General features: G+C 50.6%; 1 protein-coding gene across 13 annotated transcripts in view; it reads left to right on the plus strand.

Moving 5' to 3' along the window:
• The first annotated feature begins 6,542 nt into the window (after positions 1-6,542).
• ATP11A (ATPase phospholipid transporting 11A) overlaps positions 6,543-13,175 on the plus strand; it is a 187,573-nt gene continuing 180,940 nt past the window's right edge. For all 13 annotated transcript variants that reach the window (XR_012426599.1, XR_012426601.1, XR_012426600.1 and 10 more), the window contains exon 1: positions 6,543-6,958. Coding sequence is in view for 10 of the 13 variants with exons in the window: in XM_065533014.2 (XP_065389086.1) it covers positions 6,920-6,958 (39 nt within the window). In the remaining 3 variants the exon portion in view is untranslated. The remainder of the gene's footprint in view (positions 6,959-13,175) is intronic.

Raw genomic sequence — 13,175 nt, forward strand, 5'->3', positions numbered from 1 at the left:
TTTTAAGAACTACGAGGAACTTAGTTGTTTTTTTCTGGAAGAAAACTGGAATTAAAATCGCTGATCCTTTAGAGAAATAGAACAAAGGAGAAGGGAGTGTACAAAATAAATAAGAAAAGAATTCTTAGCATACTTTCCTTTCCTGTATTCTCACTGACAAATAAAAAGTAAATGGGATATTGAGAAGCAAAATTAATCCTGATTAGGCTCGCTTTGGGACAAGCAACCACTTTGCACGATTACCCATTGTTAGGCGTGAAACGGAGCCGATGATCGCTCATTGTTGAGGAGAAAAGACCTGGAGACCACGTTCATCCAGTCTCGCTCCTGACCTGCATCTGAACACCTGAAGGAAGAAACTTTAAGAAAAAGACTTCAAGTGACAGAGGAGACAAAAGTCTCAAAGGTGCAGAATTCAAGAAGCATGGCGTCTCAGGATGGGTGTGAAAGTGACAAATAGGAGATCCCCTGACAGCTAAACCCAGGCACATCCTGGAATCCCGGGATGCGGTGCAAGTTTTCATGGCAGAGCTCACACCAGCATTGTGTGGAAGATTAAATGTTGTTATGCTTTGAGATTGGCACTCATGCTATTCATTTTTTATTAAGAAGTACAATGAAATTTAATGTATTCCATTTTTGACACCAATGTAATGACCAAATTAAACTAGATTTTCAAAAATAATCAGAGGCCCTGCCCCGCAAACTCCTCCTGGGCCCGGGGAGATGTGGGTCCAGTCAGTGGCAACTCCATCTTGGGTGCTGATCCACCATGCTGACTTCAGACCAGCGCCAGTCTCCTGAGCGCCTCCCAATTCCTATGTGATTTCCTGTCCCTAGTGTGTGAACATGTCAGCCTTGATTACACAGATTATGGGCCATGACACACCTACCACTCTGCCTGTTCTGAAGGGCTGCCTTTAATTGTCTTGCAGAGAGCACTTACACCTCTTCCCCAGGGCACAGAAGCCCTGGGTCTGGGGTGACAGGTACAGAGACCTACCTATCCTCCAGCCACCCAAGACCATGCTTCTGTCTGTAAATCCCCCAATAAAACACCCTTTACTAACAAATGTGATTGATCTGGCTTATTTCTTGGTTTCTCGGCTCCTTCGGCATTTGGGGGCCGTGTTGCATATGTGGCCCTTTCCTGGAACAGGAGACAATGTTCTACGTCACGTTCCAGGACAATTGACCTGGCAGAGCATGGCAGATGATCTCGGGGGCTTTTGAGCAGGACCTCACTCTCCACAGCTCTCCTTCACAGTGACAGGAGTCATGCGGGATGGATGGCCTTGCCCGGGGCACTTTTCACTCTGCGAGTGCTCACGCCTTACGCTCTTCCTTTATTCTGTTAACGCTCATCGGCTAAAATAGCAGTTTATGTATAACTAATTCTTTTAGCATCTGTTGAGCACCACGCTATGCCTAAGGAGAGAAAGACCGATAACTGATGGTAACTGATCATCCAACCGGTTCACATTCAGGTGGGAGACAGACATTTAGATGAATAAGTCTGAAACCTGCTACGCTGGGAGCTTTTTACAAAAGCTTGGATCCCACTCCAAACCAACTGAGTCAAAGTGTCTGGGAGAAACACTGCCTGGGGAAGTACTATTTTATTAATAGTATTATTTGAGACAGTCTCACTCTGTCACCCAGGCTGCAGTACAGTGGCATGATCAGAACTCATTGCAGCCTCAGCCTCTTGGGCTCAAGCAATCCTCCTACCTCAGCTTCCTGAGTAGCTGGGACTACAGGTGTGGGCCACCATACCCAGCTAATTTTATTTTTTGTGTTTTTTTGTAGAGATGGGGGTCTTGCTAGGTTGCCTAATCGTCCCACCTTGGCCTCTCAAAGTGCTGGAAGTACAGTTGTGAGCCACCATGCCCAGCCTGGGGAAGTGCTATTGGTTAAAAAAAATTCCCTAAGTGAGTTTAATCTATAACCAGGGTTTAGAAATACTGCTGTGGAAAAATAACTAAGCTTTACTAAGTGGTGCCATTAGGAATGCTAAGGGGGGAGTGATTAATGATAACCAAGCCGGAACCCAGGCAGGTGTAGGGAGAGATGGCATCTGAGAATGACTAAGAGGGGGCCAAACACGGGGTGGGGCAGAAGATTCCAGAACAAGGGACCAGGGAGGTTAGAGAACGGCCTGTGGAGGGGCAGAAAGTGAAGTTTCTGCCATTGAAGAACTCTAGGGGCTGGGCGTGGTGGCTCACGCCTGTAATCCCAGCACTTTGGGAGGCCGAGGCAGGTGGATCACCTGAGGTCAGGAGTTCAAGATCAGCCTGGGCAACATGGCAAAACCCCATCTCTATCAAAAATACAAAAATTAGCCAGGTGTGGTGGCGGGTGCCTGTAATCCCAGCTACTGGGGAGGCTGAGGCAGTAGAATCGCCTGAACCTGGGGAGCGGGGGTTGCATTGAGCTGAGATTGCACCATTGCTCTCCAGCCTGGGAGACAGAGCGAGACTCTGTCTCAAAAAAAAAAAAAAAAAAAAAAAAGAACTTTAGGACCAATCCCTGGGGAGATGGTCACCTACGTAATTCTGGACCTGTGGGGATAGCAACTCAAGAGACGGGTGGACAGCATGGGCCAATAACTTGGAGGAGCAAGGCTGTTTGCCCTCGGAGGCCCGGCTTGAGTCACTACCTTCAGGTAACAGCTCTTTCTAGCACCAAAATGACACCCATTAAAAATTCACACTTCCTGGTTCTGTGTCTACAGCAATCAGCTCTGGCTTTAGGTTTGTCGTTTCGGGTCTCGGTGCAATAATTCTTTTGAACTGTCTTTACAGGAAGACCTCATTTTTTTGCCCCCACGCCCTTATTTCCCTCCAGTTTTTTTCACTTAAGGGCCAATGAATCCAAGATTTCTTTGGAAAGAAAGGCGGAGGGAGGAACGGAAGATGGGTGTTTATGAGTCTGTGTGTACCAGGTGAGGGTATGGCCAGGGTGTCGCCTGAAGCACCCATTTGCAAACCCACAATTTCAAGTCTTGGGGTTGGCCTCCTAACTGTTACCTCCTCCTCATTCATTCCATCCCTCCAGCACTGTGAAGCAGCTGTGCTGGTAGTGGGTCAGGGGTAGGTCCTGGTTACCTGAGGCTAAGACAATTTCATTCACCTTGGACACTTACTAGTTTGGTGATGTGCACTGACCTCGGGCCTAAGCCGATCATCTCAGGGACTCTGCTACCCGCGTGATGGACTGGCCAGGAGTGGGCACATGACTTAGCTGGTCCATCACTGTGAAGTCTCTCTTGCTTGGATGTGAAGGAAGAAACTTGGAGGCCGTGGAGTTTTTGGCAGTCATTTCACTTTTGAAGTCACTGTGATGGGCACCAACACATTACATTATCATTTAGTCAGTCTATGGTAGATTATTTCCAAAGATAATCCCCCATAAATTCCCTGTATGATAATCCCTCATAAGGATTAGGAGGAGTTCTCATAATCCCTCATAAGGATCCCTGTTGTACATGGGATCCTCCCATTAAGAAGTGAAATCTATGTCCTTATCTCTTGAATCTAGTGGACTTGGAATTTATATTCACCAACAGAACAAGGTAGAAGTCATATTCTCGGACTTCCAAAGCCAGGCCTTACAGGCTGTATAGTGTCCACACTGACCCTCCTGGGCTGCCATGTAAACACTCAGGCTAGACCACTGAATGATGAGAAGCCAGAGAGACAGACAGCAAGGCCGGCCTGTCCCCAGTGTTTTACCACCCCAGCTAAGATCCCAGCTATGTGATTAGAGCCACAGGAACCTTCCAGCCCCAGCTGAGCCCCCAGAAGAATGCAGCTGCAGGAGAATCCCAGCCAACACCAGGTGGAGCAGAAGCACCATGTCGCCAATTCCACAGGGTCCCGAGAGATGGTAACCCACTCACTGTTGTTTCAGCTCCTGCACTCGCAGTCACTCATGACACAGCCAAAAATAACTGACTCACAGGGTGTCTTAGTCTGCTAGGCTGCTGTAACAAAATCCTTTAGATGGCTATTCATACACACAGAAGTTTGCTTCCCACAGTTCTGAAGGCTGAGAAATCCAAGATCAAGGTCCCAGCAGATCTGGCATCTGAGAAAAGTTCTCTCCCTCATAGAAGGCCTCTTCTAAGCGTCTTCATATGGCAGAAAGGGCAAGCAGGCTCCCAAAAACCTGTTTTAAAGGGCACTAATCCCATTCCTAATCACCTCCCAAGGCCCCCACCTCTTGATATTTGGGATTAGTGATTAGGTATTTGGGATTAGATTTCTACATGTGAATTTGGGAGGACACTTTCAAACCATAGCACGGGGTGAGTTGGACTTTGTTTTTTAATAGTTCTGATTTTTTTTTCCTTAGATTTACCACGAAGATGCTGACATGTGTTAGAAAATCCAGCTCATGTGGTTTAAATGAAGACATCTCTCATAGCAGGAAATTCCAGGTGAGGGCAGCAGGGTTTTGGTGAATTGTCTGATTGTGCCGAGGACTCCTGCTCTTCTCATCTTCCCAGGTGGCCAGAGTGAAGATGCTCTTCCGGCCACCTTCTCTCGTGGGTGCAAAGGGCTGTGGAGCACCAGGCATTGCATCCAGACAGGGAACGCAACATCCGCCAGGGAAAAAGGAGCATTTCCTGTTTATGTTCCTGTAGGAGTGAGAAAACCTTGGCCAGACAACCCCCAGCAGGCTTCCTGTTGGGACTCATTGACTTGAGCTTGTTTGAAGCCAATCGTTGGAAAGAGAAATGGAGCTACCAAGATTTTCTCAAAAGAGACACAGTTTACCCTCAGCCACACAGAGGGTGGATACCTGAGCCAGCAAGGATAAAGAGGGCATGGCTGCTGCCCTGTAGTATTCGCTACAGAATGAAAAATAATTCGCATTTACCACTGAATAAAGCAGACACTCCTGACAGGCAGGCAGCCTTGATACAGTGCCTTATACAACCTCTGTTTGCGCCTCCACCCCAATCCCACAGTCACAGTTTACAAGGTAGAAGCTTAGTCAAAATCCGGCTCCAGCAGTCAGAGTTCTTGCAGGAAAATGAAGGTGTTCTTAGGAGGGGATTTGGAAAGGAGTTTGATGAAGGGACTGTTTGTTGCGGTGAGGTCATGGTTCAAGGACCCTTCAAAAGGGTGCTGCTATTTAGGGACCAGAAACAGTGGCAGACCGACAACATGTTTCACCCTAAGAGGCTCGGGGGAGGCGATAAGTTCTGTTTGTAGAGCCTGGAGGAGTTATGCAATGGAACGGGCACCCGGGAAGAAGAATCTTGGCCGCAGAGGTAAACCAACACTGGAGGATGTAGGGGCAGGCGGGAAGGAGAGGGGAGCAGGCCCCTGCCTCTCTCCTACCTGGTCTGCAGCAGGTGCTCCTGTGGGTGAAGATCCACTGAGGGGCACCACCAGCTTCCGGAGCTCAGGGCAGGCTGCAGCAGGACGGGCTGGAAAATGGAGAATCGGTGATTTGGACAAGAAGTGGGAGCCGTTTACTGTTCAGTCACTACGATTACTGTTCACTAGTACTCATTTCTATTCGTCTAAAAGGTGGCTAACACCATTTCTTTTCCGCAAGCACTCGGGAGAACATTCATATTCAACTGCGTTCCTAAGACCCAGACGGGGCAGCGTTCTCCACAGGCCACCAAAAGGTGTTGTCTGTTTGGTTTCATCAGTGATTATCTATGGCAGTAAGACAGGAAGTTGGAAACCAAGTATCTCAATTAAGTCAAGGCTGGGTGGATTTAGAGAACAAAGTGCTTGTTCCCCGGGCCAGGTCACCCTAGAGAAAACAGAGGCATTCTCTGGGATGCAAATGGTAGTGTTTGTGTGGCAAATACTCCTCAGCCCAGTTCAAAGCCAGCAGCATGAAGGACACGCCACGGGGAGCTGGAGACCAGGCGAAGCTGAACTCCTCTGTGGTTCACCAACCCCTCAGGCCACCTAAGTGTCTTCCGCTGTCGCAGCTTCGGGGCCAGAGGGCCAGAGGGCCAGAGGCCGGGCCCTGGGAGCCACCGGGTTTCGGAACCGGGGCAGCCACCTGCAGAGCAGGAAAAGCCGGCGGGTCGGCGGCGCCACGTTCCGGGGCGAAACCCAGCCTCGGCTCAGATCTCCCACCCGGCCGGACTCCCGCTCTCTCCCCGCGCCCCCTCCCACACTTCCACCTCGCCCCGCGATCTCACTGCCCCATCGAGGCTTCCGGGAGGAGGAGAAAAGTTTTCCCGCAGGAACCCGGGAAGGAAGCCCTGGTACCCTGACCGAGACTCCGAGTTCCCCCAGTGCCGATCCCCTTTCCCGCCGCGCCCCGCGCCTGCGCCCCGGGAGGCGGAAGCAACAGGGGTTCCTCCCCGCGGCCTCTGACCTCTGCCCTCTGCCCCCAGGGTCTGAGGGGCCCGGGCCGAGGCGTGAGGGGGCAGGGCTGGCGCGCGGGTGCGAGGGTGTGGGCGCGGGGCGGGCGGGGGCTGCGGCCGCGGGGCGCATGCTCACTCGCGCCGGTGACGTGCGCGCCGGGAGCAGGGGCAGGAGCCAGCGGGGCCCGGAGGCTCCAGAGGGCGGCGGGCCGGGGAGGAGGAGACTCGGGAGGAGGAGAGCGCAGGCTCCGCTGCGGCCGGAGTGCCTCAGTCGAGCCCAACCCAGCGGGCGGACCGACGGGGAGAGAGAAGGCGCCAGAGCTCGCGCGCGGCCCCGAGCAGCAGCCTCGCCGCCCGCGGAGCAGCCGCCGACGCGCGGGGCCGCGGACCCAGCATTCGCCGGCCGGGCCGGGCATGAGCGCGGAGGGGCCGCGGCCGCCCCCTGCACCGCCCGGCGCGCCCAGGCCGTGACCGGAGCAGGGGGCGCGGCCGCACTCGGACCCCGGAGCCCATGGGCGCGCCGAGCCGGGCGCGGGGGCGCTGAGCGGCGGAGCGGGAGCGGCCGGAGGAGCCATGGACTGCAGCCTCGTGCGGACGCTCGTGCACAGATACGTGAGTGCTCCCGGCGCGGGCTGGGGGACCCGGGTACCAGACAGACGCGGGGCGGCCCCGCAGCCCCGACCCTGTGGCCGGTCCAGCCCCGGGATCCTGGGAGGGCTCCCATGTCTGGGACGCTGACCGCCCCCGGGGCCAGGCGGGATGCTGGGGAGGGGCCTCGGAGTTGAGACCCTGGGGCTTCCGACGGGGTCTAGGTGGGCACAGCGCACGGCCCCCGCCTGAGGCCGCCACCTGCTCTCCTGCCGCGGCCGCCTCGCGCCCCCTTCCCGCCCGCAGCGCCCTGGGGGTTCCTCGGAGAGACTGGCTGGGGTTCGAGCCGTCCCGGCGGACCGGGCGCCCGGAGAGAGCCAACTTCGACCCCACCGGGGCCCGGGTCCGGGGAGGAACCTTCAGATGCGGCTTCCGCGCAGCCGTGTCTGCGGGAAGATTAAGAGATTGGGAGGAAGCGTTACGCTTCTGCAGAAAAAGCTAGCAACTGTGTTTGTTCTTTAACACCCCGGGGGATTCAGAAGCGGAGTTGGAATCTTTTTATTTTTTACCTTAAAGTAACCGATTAGATCAGAAGTTCGGGTCTTCTTGGGTTCCTCCGGAATCTGCCCCTTCAGTGATAAGCCAGTGAAGAGCTCAGGAGGGAAGACTCGGAAGGAGAAAAGTTGATTTTGTTTTACACCAGAGGAGGGGAAACCGGAATCCCTGGCGTTAGGTGTAAAAAGGGGTGTGTGCCCGGGCGCGGTGGCTCACTCCTGTAATCCCAGCACTTTGGGAGGCCGAGGCGGGCGGATCACGAGGTTAGGAGTTTGAGACCAGCCTGACCGACATGGTGAAACTCCGTCTCTACTAAAAAATACAAAAATTAGCCGGGCGTGGTGGTGGACGCCTGTGATCCCAGCTACTCAGGAGGCTGAGGCAGGAGAATCGCTTGAACCCGGGAGTCGGAGGTTGCAGCAGTGAGCCGAGATGGAGCCACTGCACTCCAACCTGGGTGACAGAGTGAGACTCCGTCTAAAAAAAAAAAAAAAAGTGTATATGTGTGTGTAGAAGAGGAAGAAAACTGTCCCAAGCACAGCGTTTCCTGCCACTGTCTTGCACAAGAGGCATCATTGTTCCATAGAGGCTGGCGGTCAGTGGTCAGTCACAGGTTCGAGAAGTCGCATGCACCGGGTTTGGTACTAGAGAGGGCAGTATTATGGGAACTTTGTTCTTTCCCGGCATAGGAATTACCTCAGGCAGCCTTTCATATTTATGAGCTTTCTTTAAATAGGAGACCTTGGCCAAAGATAGGTTTCTTTTCAGCGGAGGATGCCAGATCAATGCTTTCCCCCGGATTTATATACTAACCAAAAACCTCGGAGAGTCAAGGGGGACTTGAGTGCACCTTACATTGTTTCCTGATGTCGGGGAAGCCTTAGGAAGGTCAGCCTGCTTTACTTAAGTGGAGAGAACTCACCCCTGGTGATTCTGATGATTCCGATGCTAGATCTGGAAAGGCTTAGCTGCAGGAACCTTGTGTTACCCCTTCACTGGTGCTCCAGCCCCCAATTCAAATCCTAATGTGAGTGGTAAACCTGTGTTTCACTGTGGTAACGTTATAGAAGACCCAATCACAGTGACGGTGGGTAACCTGCTGTGGGTGGGTAACCTGCTGTGTGAGAGACGTGCTTTATTGGGCGGAAGCTTCTGTTCTCAGTTGTGTCGCTTAGAAATGTGGGTCCCTAGATAACTTATTTTCCTGCCTTGTTTCCTCCGAGGGAAATGGAAGAGGGAAGGGACTAACATTCACTTTACCTGTGCCCGCGGTGTTCCCAGTTCATTCCGTTCCCTTCTAACACTCAGTGTTAAAAAGGAGGGTCACATTGTGGTGCTAATGTGCAGCCTCTTTCCATAGAAATGAGAGATGGATGCTCGGCCCACCCTGTGGAGAATCTCACCTTCCCAGCCAGTTCCTGACCCCTTCATCCTGGGAGGGGGACAGACAGACGTCCAATTTTGATGCTTTGACGCCCTTCCTTTCTCCAGGCCTTCAGCTGTTTTCTGTTATATAGATTTATATAAGTGCGTAGCTTACATTTTTAATTCCCTTTTGTTGGATTATTACGCCAGTGGCATCACATTTTCTCTTAATCTAAGGGGTCAATATTCTTTAGTGAACTTTTCCAGCATGTACGTTATTTGATAACATCTTGGAAATACAAGTTGTGGGATAGTATTATTTCTGTTTTTCTCATTCCGCATGTGTTTTTTGCAGTGTATTCGTCTGGCTACCTCACCCATATTTACACACAAAACCATTCATCTCTATAATTTTAAGTTCATGTCTATGGTATTAAACTAATTCGACTTTTTCCAGAAACAGTCATGATCTGTTTTCTTGTTATTTCGTTATCGTCCACTATGTGGGACTAAATTATATTTCCTTTTGCTACAGAAAAAGGAGTCTGGGATTGAATACTCATATTTCCTCATGGTTTCCTTACGTGACTTACTTTATAAAAAAGGATAGATAAACAGACCCTGCTCCCTCTTGGTGTTCACATAGTCAATTCTGGGACTAAGAAAGCTTTCCAGCTCCTTCTGATGTGTGAGGGTGGCTAAAAGATAAAGAAGTCCTTGGAAAACATTGCTGTAGGCATTTTATTGTGGGTTAACTCCAGAGAGATAGCAGAGGCAAATGAGTGAGAGAACAGATGAACGATTAGGCCAGAGTACTCCACCCTGTGGGTTACTAGTTGTTTGGGTGTTTGGATGGACAGGAGCCATGCAGAGATATTTTGTATTTGTAAATGGGGCCATGTTTGTATACTATAAGGAGGTGCTTGTGTGTATGGGGTGCTGTATGCTCCATGGGGTGATGTACGTGCGTGGGGGGGCGCAGGGGAGAGCGTGTGGTGCCGTGGGGTGGTGTATGTGCCGTGGGGTGGTGTATGCACTATGGGGTGGTGTAGGTGCTGTGGGAGTCGTGGGGGTGGGGAGAGAGCCTGTGTGCCGGGAGTGGTGTATGTGCCATGTGTGCCATGGAGTAGCGTACATATTGTGGAGTAGTGTTTGTGCTGTGGGGTAGTGTATATTCCATGGGGTGGTGTATGTGCTGTGGGAGCCGTGGGGTAATGTGTGTGCCGTGGAGTGGCGTATGTACTGTGGAGTAGTGTATGTGCTGTGGGGTAGCATGTGAGTCATGGGGTAGTTCCTGTGCCGTGAGGTAGTTTGACCTCCATGATGTAACACTTTATTTATTTATTTATTTATTTATTTATTTATTTATTTGAGATGGAGTCTCGCTCTGTCTCCCAGGCTGGAGTGCAGTGGCCCGATCTCAGCTCACCACAACCTCCGCCTTCCAGGTTCAAGCGATTCTCCTGCCTCAGCCTCCCGAGTAGCTGGGACTACAGGCGTCCGCCATCACTCCCGGTTAATTTTTGTATTTTTAGTGGAGAAGGGGTTTCACTATATTGGCCAGGCTGGTCTCGAACTCCTGACCTTGTGATCTGCCCGCCTCAGCCTCCCAAAGTGCTGGGATTACAGGCGTGAGCCACCGCGCCCGGCCGATGTAACGCTTTAAAAGGACTTTTAGGCCGGGCACGGTGGCTCACACCTGTAATCCTAGCACTTTGGGAGGCCGAGGCGGGTGGATCACCTGATGTCAGGAGTTCAAGACCAACCTGGCCAACATGGTGAAGCCCCGTCTCTACTAAAAATACAGAAAATTAGCCAGGCGTGGTAGTGGGTGCCTGTAATCCCAGCTACTCAGAAGGCTGAGGCAGGAGAATTGCTTGAGCCCAGAAGGCGGAGGTTGCAGTGAGCTGAGATCGCACCATTACACTCCAGCCTGGGTAACAAGAGCAAATCTCATCTCAAATAAGAGTATTTTTTAACAGCAGGATGGAGAGCTAGTTCCATTTCCTCTTCAGAGTTGTAAAGTGGGCAACACCAATTCAGGTAGTTTAAGTTCCGAGAGAAACCAGGGCAGCCTCAGCGGGAAGCTTACTTTCCTTAGATACTCTCTGGGCAGTGGCCTGAATGCTGAGTGGGAGCCTCCCTGCCCTTCTTAGCCATGTGGCCTTGGGCAAGTGGCTTAATTCCTTCTGCCTCAGTTTTCTCCTCTGAGGGTAAGAGCAGTACTCATTGCATAGCTATTGTGAGGGCTGAGTGAGGTAATCTGGGTGGAGAGCCAAGAATGGGGAAGCGCTCAGTCCATTTGTCATGCCTGGCTGTTAACATAGCTGAGTCCCTGGGTAGGGGTGGCTGGGGAGAGAGCAAACCTATGGCCTGCCAGTTCTGTTGCTCAGCTACCCGTGGGTCCCAGCCTGCTGGCATCATGGGTCCCAGGAGAGGTAAACCGGCACCCTGACACTGAGCATGGTGTGGAGCTCAGGTAGAATTCAGAAAGCTTTACAACGCTGTTGTAAAACGGCCCTGGATCTCTGTGAGACTGAGCATCCCGGCCTGGGCAGAACGCTTCACTCCCATTTCTCTTCCATGCCTCCGTGTAGGTAGAGCATTTGATTTTTCTTCAGAGTTCTGTGGGTCAAGAACTCAGTCTTGTTATGGTCTTATAATCTTTTTTCAATGATTCAGCCCAAATGTTCCTTGTTAGTTTTGTTCTTTTGCCTGTCAAAGCTTCTGCGTTTTTCTACCTTACCGTTCTTGTTTCTTAACATGTTTCTAACTTTCCAATATAGAAAACATTGAAAGATCTGAAGGCTTTCCTTGCTGACAGTAGATAATTACTTTCAACACAAACAGTTATAAGTTTTTTCTAAGAGAAAAATAAACATTTTTGCTTCCCGAGAACTTCAAGCAGTGCTATATTAGAGTGTTAAACCTTCTAGAAAGTCCAGCTGTTTATATGCATGCATACATGTCTGCTTCTTTATTTATTACCGAATGGTGTGTAATGTGAACATCAGTGTTCAACTGTGAGGTTGCCCCTTCTGAAAGACGGACTTATTTATTTAATTCAGTTATGCCAGCCCCTGTTTTAAAACTTCAGAAATGCCACGTAATTTTGGAGTTTCTTTCCCTAATCCAGGATTAGACGATCCAGTGGGGCCTTGCTGTTGTTAGCTGCTGGAGTCTACACCACAGGAGCACTGAGTTAAGCTGCTTTAGCTGCCAAGGTCTTCAGGTATTTGAAATAAGTGAATCCTGAGGCATAGAATCCAAGACTAATAATCTGTCTCCAGCCGTGTGGTGGCAAAGCCTGTAGCACAGACTCGTAAAGTGTTCATAATTAACAAATGTTGAACCAGGCAGCTCATCCCACGAGTTCACCAAGCACCCTTCTTGTCTTCAGGGCCTCGTGTCTTCCACCTGGACATTCTAAAGCCGTCTGCCTAGATGCGTAACTTCACCTTTGTGTCTACACAAAGGTTGAATCATTTCCATCACTTTTTGGAGCTATTGAATATCTGCTTATTAGGAACAAGCATCTTGAGCTGCTTTTACTTCTTGCCAGGGAGTGTATTTAATAACCTAGGGGAAAAATTATTAGGCTTGGCTATAGTCAGTTAAATTTCTAGGGATGAGAACACTGTCCTCACTTTACAATTAGTTAAAATTGCGTTGAATTCATGAACAAAAATACATAATTGCTTAACTACACATGAAATCCTCTATTTACAGATGTATTAAACCTTGAAACCCAAAATACAAATTGTTCTTTGGTGCTTGGAGCATAGGTTCAACAGAAACAGGGTTAATAAAAGATTCTTAAGTCCCAGACTTATAAATGTTTTTTAACCAAATTAAATGCCAGTAAAAATGCTATTTATTTGCAATGAAAATCAATAGCAAGCAAGTTTTACAGCAATAGAAATTCAAGAAGATCAGATAAGGGATGATTTTCTCTTTCACTTGGATATTATTATCTGAGAAGAACAAAATAGTACATCCCAGAGGCAACGGGGTTAGGTGTCGGAGTCTCACAGACCCACATTCAAGTTCCGTCTCAGCTGCTGGCTGTGTGGCCTTGGCAAGTTGGTTGCCCGCTGTACGCTTGATGCCCCATCTGCAAGGTGGGGACTATGATGGTGCCCACGTGGTGGGTCTGTGCAGTGAGGGACAAGTCACGGCGCTCGTGGGTGCTGGGTACTCAGTGCACCGGGCGTCTTTGTTGCGTGCATGGATCTGTGGCTGCCTCGCCGTCCATGCTTCTGGGCTTCCTGAGGAGACTGCGTCTCACCTTGGGCTTTCCGGAACCCTCTCCCCACCCTCC

Source organism: Macaca fascicularis, chromosome 17, assembly GCF_037993035.2.
Source record: "Macaca fascicularis isolate 582-1 chromosome 17, T2T-MFA8v1.1".
Lineage (NCBI taxonomy): Eukaryota > Metazoa > Chordata > Mammalia > Primates > Cercopithecidae > Macaca > Macaca fascicularis.